The sequence below is a fragment of the Chanos chanos genome, chromosome 5 (genome assembly GCF_902362185.1).
Source record: "Chanos chanos chromosome 5, fChaCha1.1, whole genome shotgun sequence".
NCBI lineage: Eukaryota > Metazoa > Chordata > Actinopteri > Gonorynchiformes > Chanidae > Chanos > Chanos chanos.
The window spans coordinates 3294953-3312835 of NC_044499.1; the positions used below are offsets into that span (position 1 = coordinate 3294953).

General features: G+C 46.0%; 1 protein-coding gene across 2 annotated transcripts; it reads right to left on the reverse strand.

Annotated features, from left to right (window-relative positions):
• Positions 1-8192: 8192 nt before the first annotated feature.
• Positions 8193-15859, reverse strand: prpf38b (pre-mRNA processing factor 38B). 2 transcript variants are annotated; one of them, XM_030773145.1, is made up of 7 exons: positions 15433-15859; positions 14282-14350; positions 13634-13785; positions 12771-12831; positions 10088-10317; positions 9416-9571; positions 8193-9352 (listed from the first exon to the last, which is right to left on the reverse strand). In XM_030773145.1, exons 1-7 carry the CDS (start codon positions 15649-15651, stop codon positions 8767-8769), a joined length of 1473 nt encoding a protein of 490 aa, XP_030629005.1. In that variant the 5' UTR covers positions 15652-15859; the 3' UTR covers positions 8193-8766. The 2 variants fall into 2 exon arrangements, with proteins under 2 accessions (XP_030629005.1, XP_030629003.1); XM_030773143.1 differs by having other exon boundaries at positions 8193-9571.
• Between the last annotated feature and the right edge of the window lie 2024 nt (positions 15860-17883).

Genomic DNA, 17883 nt, shown 5'->3' on the forward strand with positions numbered 1-17883 from the left:
TTTGGCATACTACTGTCCACCAACCTTGTCAGATACATTTGACTATCTGTATTAATGTCTTTTATAATTGCTCTGTTGACCTCTCCTGGTAACTCACATGCGTTCGATCTGGAAATGACCGTTAATCGAGCGCTCCTTCCCTGCAGCCCCCTGCGCTCCCGGTAACGTTCAGACGTCTGTGCACTGCGATCTGGGTTCTGTTGATGTGTCGTGGGAACGGGCCACTGGAGCGGTGTCCTACGCGGCCAGTGGTCTCTCTGAGGACGGATACACAGCCTCCTGTAACAGCGTGGACACACACTGCGACCTGCAGGGATTACACTGTGGACAGACCTACAACATCACCGTCCGCTCTCAGGACAACACGTGTAACACTGCACAGAGCGCTGTGGTACAGGTTCACACAGGTGTGTGTATGCGTGTGTTTGCGTGTATGTATGTGTGTAGGTGAGGGTGTGAGAATGGGTCTATGTGTGTGAATGAGTGAGTGAGTCTTTGGATATGTGCATGTGTGAGCGTCTGAGAGAGAGTTTGTTGGTAAATCTATATTTACATGTGAGTGAATGTGTGTGTGAAAACCATATTTAATGGTAAGATGTTGAACCATGACTCAAACGTAATTACATATTAAAATGCCAAAGCCTTGTTGAATAAGTGAATACTCTCTGTTCTTTCAGCCCCCTGCGCAGTGCAGAACGTCACCGCTCACATACAGTGTGAAACAGGCGTCATGCTGGTGTCCTGGGACCCCAATGTGGAGGCGGAGTCTTTCCAGGTGGAAGCTGTGACTGGCAGCGGGATTGTCCACTCCTGTAACACCTCGGACACTCAGTGTCCTGTCACAGGGCTGGCATGTGGGGAGGAGCTGTCTGTCTCCGTGCTGTCAATCAAGGGAGACTGTCAGAGCCAGCCCAGTGCCGCCCTCAATGTCTCCTCAGGTGAGAAAGAGAAAGAGAGCGAGAGAGAGAGTGAGAGAGAGACAGAGAGAGAGAGAGGGAGAGAGAGAGACTCTACTATTGCTACTAACAAGTAATGTTGATCTCACTGTTAGTGCACTAACTGTCTGGAAGAGAACGAGATCTGTTTCTTTAATTCCCTCTCAATTTAATTGGATTCTTCCCTTTGTGCCTGGCAGCCCCGTGCGTGCCGCAGGGGGTTATGGGTAGCCTGGACTGTGTGACTAACTCGGTGTGGGTGTCGTGGCGTCGGGCTGAAGGGGCGGTGTCTTACACGGCGTTCGCTCTAAGCGAAGACGGTCACAACTCCTCTTGTACCACGTCATCGAACTCCACCTGTAACGTCCCCGACCTGGGCTGTGGAGCCCGCTACACCTTCGAGGTCACCGCCTCCAACTCTGAATGCCGGAGCCCACCCAGCTCCACATTCATCATAGAGACAGGTAACCACGCTGACCTCACCCCACCTCCTGCTCCACCTCCCATCTAAAAACACATCAGGTCAACTGTAATACTGTAGCCCTGTGGTATAGGACTGCTGAATGGGAGGGCCTGAGGATTTTTTTTCTGCTTACCTTTTGTGTGTGTCTGAAAGGTAAGCAGTCACTGAATATCATGTGCTGTTGTTCCATTAAGTGAAGTGTTTTTTTATTTTATATATATATATATATATATTTTTCTGTTGTTTAACCTTTGCTGCTTTTTTTATCTCTCTCATCTAGCAGCTTTTTCACTGCTGATCACCTTATTGTACGTTTTATATTATTTTGCCATATTTAACACATATTGAATGTGCTTCTCCCATAAAGCAGAGCTTTTGAAGGCTAAAATTTGTGGCGTGTTTCATCATCAGTTTCATCAAAAAATGCCTTCTGTCTCTCTCCTCATTCCTTTGAACCATTTGGATCATTCTGACCACACTGTTTACCCACACTGTGGAAGTTGTCCCCGCACGGTTTGATCAAAGTTTGATCTAATGTTTTTTTTATTATTACTATCATTTTTCTCCTCAGCTCCCTGCTCCCTGTCATCCATAACCGCCCTGGCGGAGTGCCACAGTGGCTCCATCCTCGTGGCGTGGGAGTCCACAGAGGGGAGCCAGGTCTACACGGCCACGGCCGAAGCCTCCGATCGCACCATCCTCTCCTGCAACAGCACACACAGCTCCTGCAACCTCACACGTGTGCAGTGTGGGACGCAGTACACGATTATAGTCTCCGCCTCCTCAGACCAATGCGACGCTCTCAGGAGCCCCCCCTACAGGATCAGCACTGGTATGACGCATCACAAACAACCAATCAGTAAAAAGAGAGAAAATGTGAGAGAGAGGGGCAGAGCGTTACACTCTGGTGAGAGTGCGTTTTGATAGAATGTCTGTTTGTTTTTAAAAGCAGTGAAATCAGAAGCGTATGCTGATTACGGGAGAGTATAACGTTGTGATGAATTTGTTATATTACGTTTAATATGTTTATCACTATTCCCATAAAGATGAATCATATTCGAATGAATTATTCATGAACAAGCAGAATGTGACCATCTGCTCGCTCTGTCTGGGCAAGGGATTAATTTGGTGGAGTGGTAAAGCAGTAAACAAGTTCAAAGCTTTGATTCCCATCTGACAGAGTCTAAAAACATACCGGCGCGCGCTGCTTTGCTAAATTAATTATACCTCAAACCAGCACATACGACGCTATTATATTAAATATACCTTAACTCAGCTGGGCTTGACCTTTTGACCTGCCCCTCCTGCAGAGCCCTGTCAGCCCGCCCCGGTGATGACCCGTGCCCTGTGTGAGGAGACAGGCGTCGAAGTGTCGTGGGAAACGTCAGGCGTGGCAGAATCGTACCTCCTGACGGCGGTGGCAGTTAGCGGCGACATTAGGACCTGTAACACCTCATTGAGTAACTGTACGCTGACTGAGCTTCACTGTGGGCAGGTCTACCATCTCTCTGTCACTGCCAGTCATGAGAACTGTACCAGTTTACCCAGCACTAACGTCACCTTCAACACCAGTGAGTGTGATGAGCTTGCATGTGGGCGCACACACACACACACACACACACACACACAAATACACATACATACACACATACACACTACAGGAGAGTATGACACACATGCACACTCTGAACATGGACATGACACATGTATGTGTATTGATGTGATATAGATGTGAGAGAATAACTGTTCTCTGGTTCCCTGTGTCCTCAGTGCCCTGCGAGCCTGATGGACTGTCGGTGGAAATAGATTGTAGCAGTGGATCGGCACAGCTCTCGTGGGCGGAGCAGGTCGGGGTGATGGAGTATATGGGTGTGGCCCAGGTGGAGAATGGCTCCACCCTATACTGTGTTAGCTCAGGGTCATCTTGCCTTCTGGAGGGTCTGGAGTGTGGAAAGGAGTATAATTTCACCGTCCTGGCCTCGGACGGCGCCTGCAACAGCTCATACAGCCAGCCCCTCACACAGGGAGCAGGTACACCCACTGACACCTCTCCAAAATACTGAAACACACCAGACACCCCCTGACACCTCTCCAAAATACTGAAACACACCAGACAACCACTGACACCTCTCCAAAATACTGAACCACACCAGACACCCACTGACACCTCTCCGAAATACTGAAACACACCAGACACCCCCTGACACCTCTCCAAAATACTGAAACACACCAGACAACCACTGACACCTCTCCAAAATACTGAAACACACCAGACACCTACTGACACCTCTCCAAAATACTGAACCACACCAGACACCCACTGACACCTCTCCAAAATACTGAACCACACCAGACACCCACTGACACCTCTCCGAAATACTGAAACACACCAGACAACCACTGACACCTCTCCAAAATATTGAGCCACACCAGACACCCACTGACACCTCTCCAAAATACTGAAACACACCAGACACCTACTGACACCTCTCCAAAATATTGAGCCACACCAGACACCCACTGACACCTCTCCAAAATACTGAAACACACCAGACCCCCACTGACACCTCTCCAAAATCCTGAGACACACCAGACACCCCCTGACACCTCTCCGAAATACTGAAACACACCAGACACCCACTGACACCTGTCCAAAATACTGAAACACACCAGACCCCCACTGACACCTCTCCGAAACACTGGAAGACACCTGACACCCAATGACCCCTCTCCGAAATACTGAAACACACGAGACACCCACTGACACCTCTCCGAAATACTGAAACACACAAGACACCCACTGACACCTCTCCAAAATCCTGAAACACACAAGACACTGCATTCCTTCACACGAGAGCATTTCATAACATCTATACCAAACAAATCTGACCTTAATGTTTCCTAAATTGATTAAACTAATCTGGTTAAACTCTCTCTCTCTCTCTCTCCCTCTTTTTCTTTCTTTCTCTCTCTCAGCTCCATGTCCTCCAGTTGGGCTGGAGATTGACACTTACGCCCAGCAGAACGGCAGGCAGGTGATCAAAGCCTCGTGGTCGCCTGTGTTCTGCCCCGAGGTGCAGTACCTGCTTCAAGTAAATGGCAGCGTTCTGGGGGATAGCCATGCCCTCTTTGATCTGGTCTCTTATTGGACAGAGAGCACACTCTTTGAAATGCCCCTCCCATGCAGCTCCTCCTACACTTCCATGGTAACGGCACGGAACTCTGCGGGCACCAGCGTTCCGTCCACCTTTGTCAGTGGAGTCACAGGTATGGAAAACGCTTTTTAAAGCCATCCAAAGCCTCCCACAGTTTCAGTGAAGTTCAGAACAGAGGTTGGGCTGTAGAGGAGCCCTTTTTTAGTCTCATGATGCAGGTCACTGTCCAAATGATTGAGATATTTGCCTCTGTCATTTTTCATCTTACTGTCTTTGATCTTGATTATGAATTAATTATGAAGTTGGTAGAGTGAACCTGAAACAGGTTCACTCTACCAACTTCATAATTCCCCCATATTGAGCAATTTAATCCGAGACTTCACAGTCAAACTGTCTCATGTGTTACTCAACATGCATTCATACCAAACCACATAACTGTCTCCCCCAGCGCCCTGTCCCCCTCTGGCCGTGACATTCACCGGCACAAACACATCCGCCGTGGTGTCGTGGAACGCGTCCGTGTACGCCGCCTCGTACCGGGTTTACGAGGTTGTCGGGTCAACCTGGACTGAGCTGTGCAACACTATGCAGCTCTCCTGTTCCGTCACCAACGTCAACAGCGCTGACATCATCGTAACGGCCCGCAACACGGGCGGGGAGAGCGAACCCACCGCAGACATACAGGGTAAAGCTTTTGGAACAGGGCAGAGTTATCTAGACAGTCACAATCAAAATCCTTTTCAGTGATTTTTTTTAATGTATGTCAGAAAAAGAAGCAGTATAAAAACCCTCGCCGGTTTAATCCCATAAAGTCTAAATTGAGGTATGTCTGTGCGGTAAATGAAAACCAATCAACCAGTGAGAATCAAGTATTGGATGGCTTTTTAAATGTAAATGAATAACCAGTCAACAAATGTGAATCATAATGTTTACTCTGTACTAAGTCTGTGTCCTCACTACTGAACTACTTACACATAACCAATCAGGGATCACCTAACCGAGACAATTAGCCAATCAGAAATCGGACATGGTGTACTGGGTTTGGGCGTTCTGTTAACTGGACTGTTTTCATCATTCAACAGTGACATCAGCACGGCGGAGACGCAGGGATCTCAGACAGACTGGCACTGGTGAGTTTGGCTCAGGGTTTTTTTTTTTTTAATCAGGTGTAAAACACTACATGTTAGTGTTTGGTGTCATACTACAGTGCCACCTGTACCTACCAAAATTAGACTGAAAATTACATCAAAATATACCAAAATTACAGTCTACCACAAATACAGTCTAGAGGCCTGTGTGTATCTATGTCTATATCTATATCTAACTATCCATCCATATATATGTATATATATATATATATATACATAGAGAGAGAGAAAGAGAGAGAGAGTGAGAGAAAGAGAGAGAGAGAGAGTGAGAGAAAGAGAGAGAGAGTGAGAGAAAGAGACAGAGAGTGAGAAAGAGAGCGAGAGTGAGAGAAAGAGAGAGAGAGAGAGAGAGAGTGAGAGAAAGAGAGAGAGAGTGAGAGAAAGAGAGAGAGAGTGAGACAGAGAGCGAGAGAGACAGAGAGAGAGAGCGAGAGAGAGAGAGAGAAAGAGAGAGGGAGAGAGAGAGCGAGAGAGAGGGAGAGAGAGAGAGAGATATTTTTTATGTTGCGCTCACTCCTACACCTTTATGTGCATAGTATGTGCAGGTTCCCGGGTTCTTCTCAACCTTTAAATCAGCTCTCTTTAACTTTAATTCACTTAATGTTAATGCTCTTGGCACTGCCAAACCGAACAGTAGAACAGAATGTAGAATATGACCTGTTACCGTCCTGTGTACCTTCACACCGACAGCTCCTTCACCTCATCAGCCAACAGATACCAACTTGGCTAATCAATTAGCTGGGTACACCTGTGAAAGCACTTCTCCATGAATGTTATTCAAACTATTTACTCATGTTGATCACAGAATAGTAAGAACCCATATGCATAATTCAGGCTGACTAAATATCTTTACCATAGGTCGGTAGAATGGGTTTATAGTTTGTAAAACGTTTAATGGACTGTTGTATTTCTGGTTGTGTAAGTACATTGTAATTACACATCGTTACACTACACCTGTGACACAAATCGGAAGCTTAAAGGGCAATACTGTGGTTGTCTATTAAGTGCTTATTACAGTGTAATAACTAATGAATACAACTCTAATTACATTCTATTAGGCTGACATTGGATCATTGTTCTGTGTCTTTGTATGTTCCCAATAATTATCGATAAATTTGTATTAGTAATCCCAGAAAAGTATGTATTTACAGTACTAAACATGTACAAATGTATTGTAGTATGTTGTGTAGTTCAGCCCACGCATTGTCTCTGCATGTTCTCGTCTCACATGTAGTCATACGTCAGGAGCCTTCTGACGGCTAAGTATGCATTTAAAATGTTGTATATATCCAGTAGTTACAATGCAGTACTGGAGGTTACAGTGTTGTCAGTGTGGTACAGGGTAATGTCACTGTGTGAAATCATTCTTATACAATTACAAAAAGTAAAAACTGGTCTTAAAAAAAGTGACACAGACACAGCCCTCTGATCTCTCTTGACGTCGGCCGTTTCCTTCCTCTCAGGTGATCTGTCTGTTCCCGAGACCCGCGTCGCCGCGGTAACAGCGAACTCCTTCTGGGTTGAATGGACGCCAGTAGAAGACGCTGAATACTACACCCTACTGATCCGAGAACAGTCTGGCTCACGCCCACTGCGGCCACTCATCTTTACTGTGTACGGCGAGGCCTCCTACGTCTCTGACCTCAGACCAGCCACTACATACTGTGTTACAGTCTCTGCGAAGAACTCTGAGAATACTGGACCGCTCTCCCAACCCCTCTGTGTTCAGACTGCAGCCCAGATCTGAGAACTGAATACCACCTGATCTGGATTCACCGTGGATTGAGTTCAGAGTGTACAATGTGAACATGCTGAGAATGGATTTGAAGTCGTAGATGACCTCTGACCTTGTCAATCACAAACAGCTTTAGTTTTTCAGGTCTGGTTTAATCATTGGTTTGCATTTCAACCTACTCGTTCGTGCCTTCTGATGTATGTGAGGTCATGGGATTCCTTGCTTTGTGAAGAAGGTGGAGCAAGATGTTAAATACAATCTGGGTGTTTGTTTTATTCACGTATCCATGTGCCAATCAAATGTACTATCCAATAGCAGCTTGTGTGAGCCATTTGGGTGACTGTCACTCTACCTGAATATGATATAAAACCCAAAGTTTATTGGGCTCTGTGGGATTTCCCCTCCTCCCCCCAAAAGGTTCCCATTTGTGTTTGTATATTACTGCTTTATTCCACGAACAAGAGCTTTTGTGTACCTTACCTTTTCAATAGCACAATGTTTATGATGTACGCACATGACTGAAGTAGCTTTATATAAAATAAATATTAGATGCTATGCAATATGCTGTCTGCTATGCTGTACAGTCTGTTCCACTGTGTGAGTAATTTAAAATGTTTCCTAAGTTAAAGAGGATTTAAACGGAACACTTGTTTTAAATAAAATGCATCTTTCACCACAATTAACGTTAACAAAATTATTTTTTATTTGTTCACCTGATAGATTCAAAGCCCTCAACAAAGGGTTTGTTTTGTTTTGATAAAAAAAAAGGGAACGATAAACGTCTGGTGGTCTTGTTTTCAGATGAAGGAAGAGGATCAAGCACAGAGAAGCAGTTGTGTCCCCTTTCATACAGACTTTTATTAGAAAACAAACTGGACCAGAGCAGGGAACCGAACAGCATCCGTTCAGCACTGAGGGCTCAGCGTGGACTCAAGTCTTCTCTCAGACTGCCCTGTACAATTTAAAACATTCGCACAACTCTATATACAAAGCCATTGAAAAGTTTCCCAAAAAAAAAACAAAAAAACAAAACAAACAAAAACAAAACAAAAAATGATACATTTAAAAAAAAGAATTAAAAGGTATTTTCCGGTCACTGTGACCATAAGGGGGAAAAGATGGCAGCACAGAAAAAATTCTACAGAAATGAGAGCAAACCATGAGGGAATAGTCCAGCAATCTCGTGCTTTTTTTTCTCTTTTAAACACAGTTGAGGTTCTAGACATCAAATGGAGGGAAAGAGAAGACTGACGGGAGGTGGATTACGTAAAGGGAGAGAAGAACAGAGGGGGTGTGTGTGTGGGGGGGGGGGGGCGGTAGACGACAAGGATCAGGGAGATTCGGCTCGACTGGGGTGTGTTCCGTCTCCGTGTTCCGCGCTTTGGCTGCGGCGCCGTTCCGATTTGCCCTGTTCTTTTCCGGCGCTGGGCTCCCTGCGGTGCGTGCGTTCCCGGCTGCGGCTGCGGCTGCGTTTGTGAGCGCGCTCCTTGCTGTGACTGCGTTCTCGTTTCCTGCTGCGCTCCTCTCCCGTCTCCTGTCGGCTGCGGCTCCGGCTGCGGGAGCGTTTCTTGCTGGAACGTTCCGATTTGTGCTTCCGTTCTCTGCTCCTGCTGCGACTCCTCTTCCCTCTCCTCTCCTCCCTGTGTCTCCTCTCCTCTCTCTCTTCTTTATGTCTTCTCTCATCCCCCTCTCCTTTACTCCTCTTGTCTTTTGACCTCTCTCTCTCCTTCTCTCGTTCCCTCTCCCGGTCTTTGTGGTGGTCTCTCTCTTTTCTCCTCTCGCCATCCCTCTCTTTCTCTCGTTCTTTCCTCTCGTTCCTCCTCTCTCGGCTGGCGCTGCGGCTCCGGCGGCGTTCCCTGCTACGGCTGCGTCGGCGTTCCGGGCCTCTGTCCGGGCTTCGGGAACGCCGCCTGTCCCTGTCTGGGCTTCGGGAACGTCGTCGCTCTCTGTCCGAGCCGCGTTCCCGGTCTCTGTCTCGCTCTCGGGAGCGGTCCGTCCCCTCTTTCTCTTTCCTCTGCCGGTCTCGTTCCCGCTCCAGCTCGCGGTCAAAGCTGGCTCCGCGCCGGTCTCGATGGTGGCTCCGACTACGCGACCGGTTGGGAGATCTCCTTGGCGTAGGCGTCCGTCTCGGTGACCTGGGAGAAAACACAGACAGAAGACCAATGAGATCTGCTGTGAAACCGCAGTGCCCAGTGAGCACCAAGCACAGTGCCCAGTGAGCACCAAGCACAGTGCCCAGTGAGCACCGAGCACAGTGCCCCGTGAGCACCAACCACAGTGCCCCGTGAGCACCGAGCACAGTGCCCCGTGAGCACCGACCACAGTGCCCAGTGAGCACCGACCACAGTGCCCCGTGAGCACCGAGCACAGTGCCCAGTGAGCACCTCTGACGCCACCTGTACGTGCTTTTGCTTTCAGCATCTTATGAGCCGATCGCTTTTCAGATTTTTCACTTTTTCAAATTTAACTACTGAGAGATGGAGATATGTTGCACTTGACTGACAAAACCATGCTGAAAAACTCACAAAGAAAACTGAATGGAGGAACTGAAGTGGTAGCAGAGGAATACACCAGATATTTCTACAAACACACAAACACTCACTCACACTCTCACACACACACACGCACACACACACACGCACACCCCTCACCTGGAGCGCCGACGTTCCCCTGGCCTCCCGGACTCCGCCCCCTCTTCCTCTCGGCCGTCTTTCTGCGGAACCTTCCGGGGCCTGCTCTTCAGCTGCTGGTCGATGATCTTCTGCACTGGGACCGGAATCCGAGGGAATAGCGTGGAAAACCACTCCAGTTTGGTCAGGAAAGAGCGTAGCATCTCCCCGATGGTCATCACACAGCCACCTCCTGCCTTCACGTCCAATTCCTGCACACACAGCCATGTCACACTGTTACTTATGGCAACCGTTAAACACACACTTCAGCAATACTCTCTACGTCTCTCTCTCTCACACACACACACACGTAAACCAAAGCACTCGCTCACCCTCACATGTACACACAGTGCCTGGTCACCCCCTTACTGACTTAACACACAAATCAGAATGCTCATTCACTCACATATGCAAACACACACACACACACACCTACATGCACCGAAGCTTACACCACACACTCTCTGCTAACAGTTTACGCTAAATTCATATCTCTACACACTATTGGAAACACACTGCCTTCATTAATCTAAATGTACCATATAAGTTGTGATGGACAAGCTACTGAGACTTCACCTCTGGTTTCATCTAGCTTAATATCCATTAATTGCTACTGTGGTTTGGCGAGATTTGTAGGGATGTCTGATGTTACGAAAAAAAAAACAAAAAGCAGCTGACATTTTTTTGGAGGGGGGGGGGGGGGTGGGGGTGGGGGGGGGGGGGGGGGGGGGGGGTGTTAGGGGGGTTAGCTTCCTCTTCCCAGAACTTGCACCAAAACCTCCCCTGAGGTAAAGCAATCTAGGCACCAAGTTTTTTTTTTTTAAAAGAGGAAGAGAGAAAGAGAAACCCTTGAAAGAAAACCTTTGCAATTACCCTTCAATCTAAAGTATAAACAGCACTTTTAAAAATGATCTGTTAAAATAATGTTTCTGACTAAAACGCTGTTTAAAAACGTGCTGCATTTGAATAAACAACCACTTCTGGCAAGTCGTCAGTGCTCGCTCTCCATGGCCGCTGGTCTAAGTTTGACTGTTTAAAGAAGACACCATAACGCCTAGGATATGGGACCCTCACATGACAGTGTCATACTCCAGCTGAGGAGCCATTCCTGTGACTGTTCCTTCACCCATCCACCCACCACATCGCCCCGGTTCTCTCGCTGGGCCCACTCCTTGCATCGGGTGCGTGATCCGGTACTGCTTTAACCGAAGACCCATAGACACGCCGGTCCGTGAAGACTGGGGTTTGACGAAACACATCCAGTCCCATCAGAGGCTTAACAGCCCTCAGAGAGAAGGGGCATGAGAGGAGGAGCCATGTGAGAGTATCAGGACACGGGTCTGAATCGTTCCCATAGCCTGGATCGATTTTCACACCGCGGTTCCCTCAAATACTTGATGTCTATGAATGTTTCTATAAGGCTTAGAGGGGAAGGCCTACAGTGCAAGGCCAGTGTGGAGGAAGCATGCTAACATGTCAGAGAGTATTAAAATAAATAAGTAAATAAATAAATAAAATCCAAGTCTGAACAGGGAGAGTCACAGTTTGCACTCACGCGCGCAAACCATCTGTGCTGAGATAGAAAATCCAATTCACCTGCAGGACAGAGGAGATCTGAGGGAGAGAACAGGTCGATTAGCTGGTCAGCAGCCGGTACCATCAGAGAGATTTCTTTCTTTTTTTTTTTTTTTTTTCTTTTTCTTTTTTAAGGTTTAGATCAAAAAGGCTAGGCCTGGTTGCACAATTAGCGAAATATCAATGCAGCCCCAACTTCAAACAAAACTAAACGAAACAAAATAAAACAAACAAACAAAAACGTTTGACTTCTTTCTTTTATATCTTTTCGTTCGTTACTCTGTTTCTTTCTCGGTGAGAGTGAGAGCGTGAGCTTGGATACTTGATTGACAGTCGGTGGGGGAAGACTAAGGCCAGGGAGAGGATGGTACAGTTCAGACTGCCGTCTTATCATACAGACTGACTCTCTTGTACAAGTCCATATGATAACAGGCAGCGTGTCTTGACAAACTATGGGATAGTGTATAGAAAATGTAAGACTCATATTTTAAATGTGCGTCTCTATCTGTGTGTGTGTGTGTGTGTGTGTACTATGCCGGGCTTAAGGACACTCCCTGGATGCGGCTGAGCTGTTTAAGATTTCTCATGGCATTTTAACCACCGCGTGTAAACGCTGCGTGTTTCACGTCTGTGTGGCGAGCGCATCTTAAAGGACTACAATCCCACTGCATAATTTATAATCTGAAAATTGTTTCTACAGATTAAGAGTGTGCGCTTATATCTTTGTGCAACAAGTCCTGCTTGCATTTTCAGAAAGAGATCAGATCATGGCATGCCTCAAATTAGAACAAAACAAAAACAAACCAAAAAAAAAAAAGATAACTTGATATCCAATTTTCACTGATACTCACCATAACAAACCAGCACGAATGGCAGCAAACGTATTCAACCGACTTGTATTAAATATCGACTTTCCAGGAGGGAGAATTAAGAGATTTAAGCCACATGAAGGCAAAGGTGAAACATCAGCCATGTACATCACAGCATTCCACTAAAAACCAGTGTATAAAAGCGTTACGCTCTACACAAGAACCAAACAACAACAACAAAAAACAGAAGAAATATGAAAGCATTACCCGTGCCGACATACCTCCTCATCATCAAGGAACCCATCAAACCAGTCAAAGAGGTCTGAGGGGGGCTGCGTGTATCTGAAACAGTAAACAAACAAACAAACAAACAAACAAATAAATAACACACACCCTGGTCAGCTTCGGGACACAGCCTGCATATACTGTCACTCACCGTCTCCTCACTTTAATCAGCATGGCTACAGCCTGGCCCTTCGTTACCATAGAAACAGTTTTACAACACCTAGACAGCCAAACATGGTCAACATAGACATTTTAGTTAGCTCCAGCTATTCACTTATCATAAAGGCGCGGCACTCTTCCCTTCCAGTGTCCAGTTAGTTAGCCCATAACTACATGAGCTCAGAGCTTAAGCCTTTCCAGACGGGAAGGAGAAGAACCAAAAGGGTTGTAAAAATAGAGCGTGATAAACGGTTAAGGATGGAGTATTTTGTGCACCACAGCGGAGTGAATACTTTCATTGCCGAAGGACCCAGCAGTGTAATATTCAGGCATGTTGTGCTCACAAACACAGATCATTTCAGATTTCACCCTCACCGAAAACCCTCCAGCCGACAGTCAGACAGAGAGACAGAGAGAGAGAGAGAGAGAGAGAGAGAGAGAGAGCAAGAGAGGGAGAGAGAGAGAGCGAGAGAGAGCGAGAGCAAGAGAGACAGAGAGAGAGCGAGAGCAAGAGAGAGACAGAGAGAGAGCGAGAGGGAGAGGGAGAGAGAGAGAGAGAGAGAGAGCGCGAGAGGGAGAGAGAGAGAGAGAGAGAGAGAGACAGAGAGCGAGAGAGAGAGAGACAGAGAGAGAGAGAGAGAGAGAGAGAGAGAGAGAGAGAGAGAGAGAGAGAGAGAGAGAGAGAGAGAGAGCGTCTTACCTGATGTACATGAAGCCCAGGGCTCTGATATAGGGGGAATCTGTGTGAGTAATCAGGCCCATCACCTGTTTGCGGGTCAGCTTCAGCGTAAACAACTTATACAGCAGACAAAAGGCAGTGGATACGATTCCACCTGTCCCGACTCCACGCACCTGTGGGAAAGACAGGTTACACACACGCAGACGCGCACGCACGCACGCACACACACACACACACACACACCCGGTCAAGGTTCACTGTCTTTACTAAAAACCTCAGTGAGCCAAGAAAAGCTGATCAGAGAGCACTCGTGTTGGGGGTTCGGCTACTTCACTGTCATTATGTTGCTTACAATAAAATATTATTGCCCAGAAAATGTGTTAGAAGTCAACTGGGAGGAGAAGTGAACAGAGAGAGAGAGAGAGAGAGAGAGAGAGAGAAAGAGAGAGAGAGGTAGACAGGGAGAAACAGAGAGAGGTAGACAGGTAGACAGGGAGAGAGAGAGGTAGACAGGGAGAGAGAGAGAGAGAGAGAGAGAAAGGGAAAGGGGGAGAGAGAGAGAGAAAGGGAAAGGGGGAGAGAGAGAGAGAGAAAGGGGGAGAGAGAGAGAGAGAGGGAGAGAGAGAGAAAGGGCGGGTAGAGCATCCATAGGCACGTACTTCTACTTACCCCTCCGCACATTCCAGTCTGTCCGGCTGTTTTCCGACTCCCTTTTTCCCACGGCTCCACGTGAGACACCTGATACAGGCAGATCAATAAACACACGATCACCACCAGTCCAGAGAGGACCGGAACAGTACAGCAATAATTACTCACTCAGACAAAGAATACAACGACAATTATTGACCTCGTGGCTTCAGTGGACTCCGTGGTAAAAAGAAATTACTTTTAAATAATTGCCACGCTTTATATAGCTTGCCACGCAATAATGAAGTGTACAACAACGTAAACTAAAATCTTCCCTTTAAAAATTTTCGTCACGACCCGGATGTTTTAACATAAATTCCACACAATTTTTTTTTCATTTTTCTAAAACGACGTTCGAGGACACTCACAGAAAAAAATCACGAATAAAACTATGAATGGAAGTTGAAATTTAAGAACGAAGCGAAATTTGTGCCATTGACAACAAGACTACACGAACTATGTGAGTAAACACAGCAAACCGCTAATTAAGAGCCCGCGAGTGAGGGTAACAAGTGTCATTCCACACTTTTGCATCTCAGCCGCAAGTTTTTTTTTTCTGCCTGCGCTTCAACGCAACCTCTACGTTTTCAAGCAGCCAGCTAAACGTGGCCATCGTGGTATTAGCCAACTAGCGGCGCGTAAACTGGAAACTCATTCATAATGAATTTGCTACTGCAGAATAGCATCTTTGGTTAACAGATATGACCTAGCTAACGTTAGCTTTGTTAACATGAAGTAAGTGCAACTGGCCTGCATATCAAGCAACACTGTTTGGTTTCGGGCGAAAAAGTTATGATAATATAATTAAGATCTCTCAGCGGTGATGTGTAGCATGAATGAGTTGGACAAACGTATGATTATGTCTCTAAGATATATTAGCTGGCGTTAGGTGACAAAAGTCCATCAAAACCGTTAACATAACCCCAAAACAACTCACGAAAACACTTTCACGTAAGGGTACATCAGTTTTTTCTCGCACTAAAGAAAACGCTCCTGCGAGCTCTCTGGTACTCGGATTGGGGTGGGGGAACGGGAACCAAGCACGTCAGCTACGATAGCTAACTACAACTACTACACAGTCAGAACGCAGCCATGCTTCAGTGTTAGGCTGGATTAGCAGGTTAGCTTCATACCTTGAAGTAGATTTCGTCCACAACCTCATGGTATGTCTTCAGTTCATATAACTGAACCTTGAAATAGGGCGACGAAAGTACATTCGTGAGAATCATTGGATTCAGATTCATCGTCTTTTCGTTACCCCATAGTGGTAAAACATTCCCGTGTTTTCCAGCCGTGGGTTTATTAACGGCCGGTTGCGGCTGCTGGTTCCCCGCGGTTGCGTTGTTAGCCATCCCGTTAAATGTAGCTTTAGTTAGCTTACACAACCCGATCTGTTATTTTTTACAAGTTCCTACAACGCCATTAAACACTTTTTGACTAGGAATAATAAAGCGAAAGAGCGTTTGTGCGCCGATAAACGTACTATACGTTTATCAAACTAAGGTTCAGAGGAGTAAGTTTGTTTTAATTCTAGATCAATCGATGTTTCCAGCCCGTGTCTGTAGGACAAGATGGCTAACAGTAAGTGCCGGGGAGAGGAAACGGAACATACGTTTGAATATTTGGTCCAATGAACGCGCTATCATACAAAATACAAAATCAGTTCAGCGTCGTTGAATGAGACGTACAAAACTGAACTATGAATTGATTGTTGTGACAACTATTGTCAGTCTTCGTGTTATAGAGAAAAGTTTATTTAATCGAGCTTGTGATCAGCTTAGTCACTTAAACATGTAATTTCTCCCCTTCCAAAATAAAATTTAACCATTAATTGGCGCCTAGAGGCCAGTGTTTAAATACTGATTTTCGCATGAGTGATGACAATACAGAGGTAGATATATTAGCTCCAATATTTTAAATGCATATTTCTCTGTCAGTCACACACTGCTACTACTACAACTACTACTAATAATTCACCGATGTTGTGTAATAATAATAATAATAATAACAACGACAACAACAACAATACATCAAAATCATGCAGCATAAGCCTGAACCTCTGACGAACTTGAGGACGCAAAGGTGAAAGTTGTGTGGGAAACGTAGCTCAAAACTGAAAATCAGAACAAGGACAGCCAAGGAGCAGGAGAAAATCCAGATGACAGGAGTGCCTCAAACAAGGAGCAGGAGAAAATCCAGATGACAGGAGTGCCTCAAACAAGGAACAGGAGAATATCAAGAACTACCAGGGCCTGCGACTTGAACAGCAAAAGGTCTGGAATGTGAGGGCCAAAGTCATCCCAGTAGCGACTGGAGCCCCGGGCAGCTGTTCCCTGGAACTGAACAAGATCTCTAGGATGCCTGCCAGGAACACGCTGGCGGGCAGCCTTCCTCAAAGCAACGCTGCTTGGAAATGGATACATCCGTCACAGGATCCTGGATCTCCCAGAGGCCTGCCAGGAACTCCGAGATCCAGAAAGACAAGAACCAACCCAAGCAAAGAGTAGAGATGAAAGAAGAGACACAAATAAATTCAGAAGCAGAGACTATTTATTGGCAATGTGTTTATTTATTTATTTCAACGTGGAATTATTTCTGTATTACCATATACATCACTGATCACATGACTACCGCATGAAGCATAAAACAGGGACACTGCATCTGTTCTGAATGATGGTGTCCAATGGGAGGAACAGGCACTTGGGACGTGACAGATAATCAAAACTGTGTGTGTGTATATGGCAGTTCTGTCCCGACTTCACCCCCACCAAAAACAAACAAACAAACAAAAATAACTGATACTGATATAAGACAGCCGTTGTGCTAGTGTGGCACATATAAGTGAGCTTCCACATTCTGTTGTCAACGCACTGCTAGTGGTGAAGTCAGCATTACAGAGAAAAACAACATCATTGTGTTTTCAGAGTGTGAAAATGAGTGACCGCATACCTCAAGACATTTAAAGCCATCACGACAACCGTGAGCCTGAAATCTTATAATAATAACCTCCAGACAAAAGAGCGCACACACACACACACACAAAATGGATTAAACAAAACTTGTTTTGGTATCAGCCTAACAATTCATACACAAAGTACAATAAACATTTGGTCAGCAATTTCAACATTCAAACGAAATGAACTAATTTCCCTGTATAGGTCACCGTGTATTATTGACAGTGTACACAAACAAGCCACCACAATGTACGCTATGATGTTTACAATGGAGTGCCGTGCTTTTGGAAGGTGAAAAAACACACTGTACAGGTCACTTTAAAGCATCTCAAGGTGAATCGTAATATATTACCCTCCTCCTCTCTCCTGTGGCTGTGCTGATCTAAAACATTACTGTAAGTGTTAGTCGTGCTCTGCGGCCGAACTCTGGACGTCAAGACACATTCATTAATTCAAAAGATGAGAGGGCTCCAAGCGTGTGTGTGTGTGTGTGTGTGTGTGTGAGAGAGAGAGAGAGAGTGTGAGAGAGAAAGGTCACTGTTTTTGTATTTAAAATCGAGAATATTTATTGGCGCACTGATTTCTTGTTTCTGTAAATGGACAGACTAACTGGTCTAACTCAGCAGGCTA

Coding starts and splice junctions, on each gene's coding strand:
- prpf38b (XM_030773143.1), bottom strand. CDS start 15,651: ATGGCTAACAACGCAACCGCGGGGAACCAGCAGCCGCAACCGGCCGTT. Junction 12,832..13,633: donor CTGGGCTTCATGTACATCAG/GTAAGACGCTCT, acceptor TTACTGTTTCAG/ATACACGCAGCCCCCCTCAG. Junction 10,318..12,770: donor GGTTCCTTGATGATGAGGAG/GTATGTCGGCAC, acceptor CTGTGTGTGCAG/GAATTGGACGTGAAGGCAGG.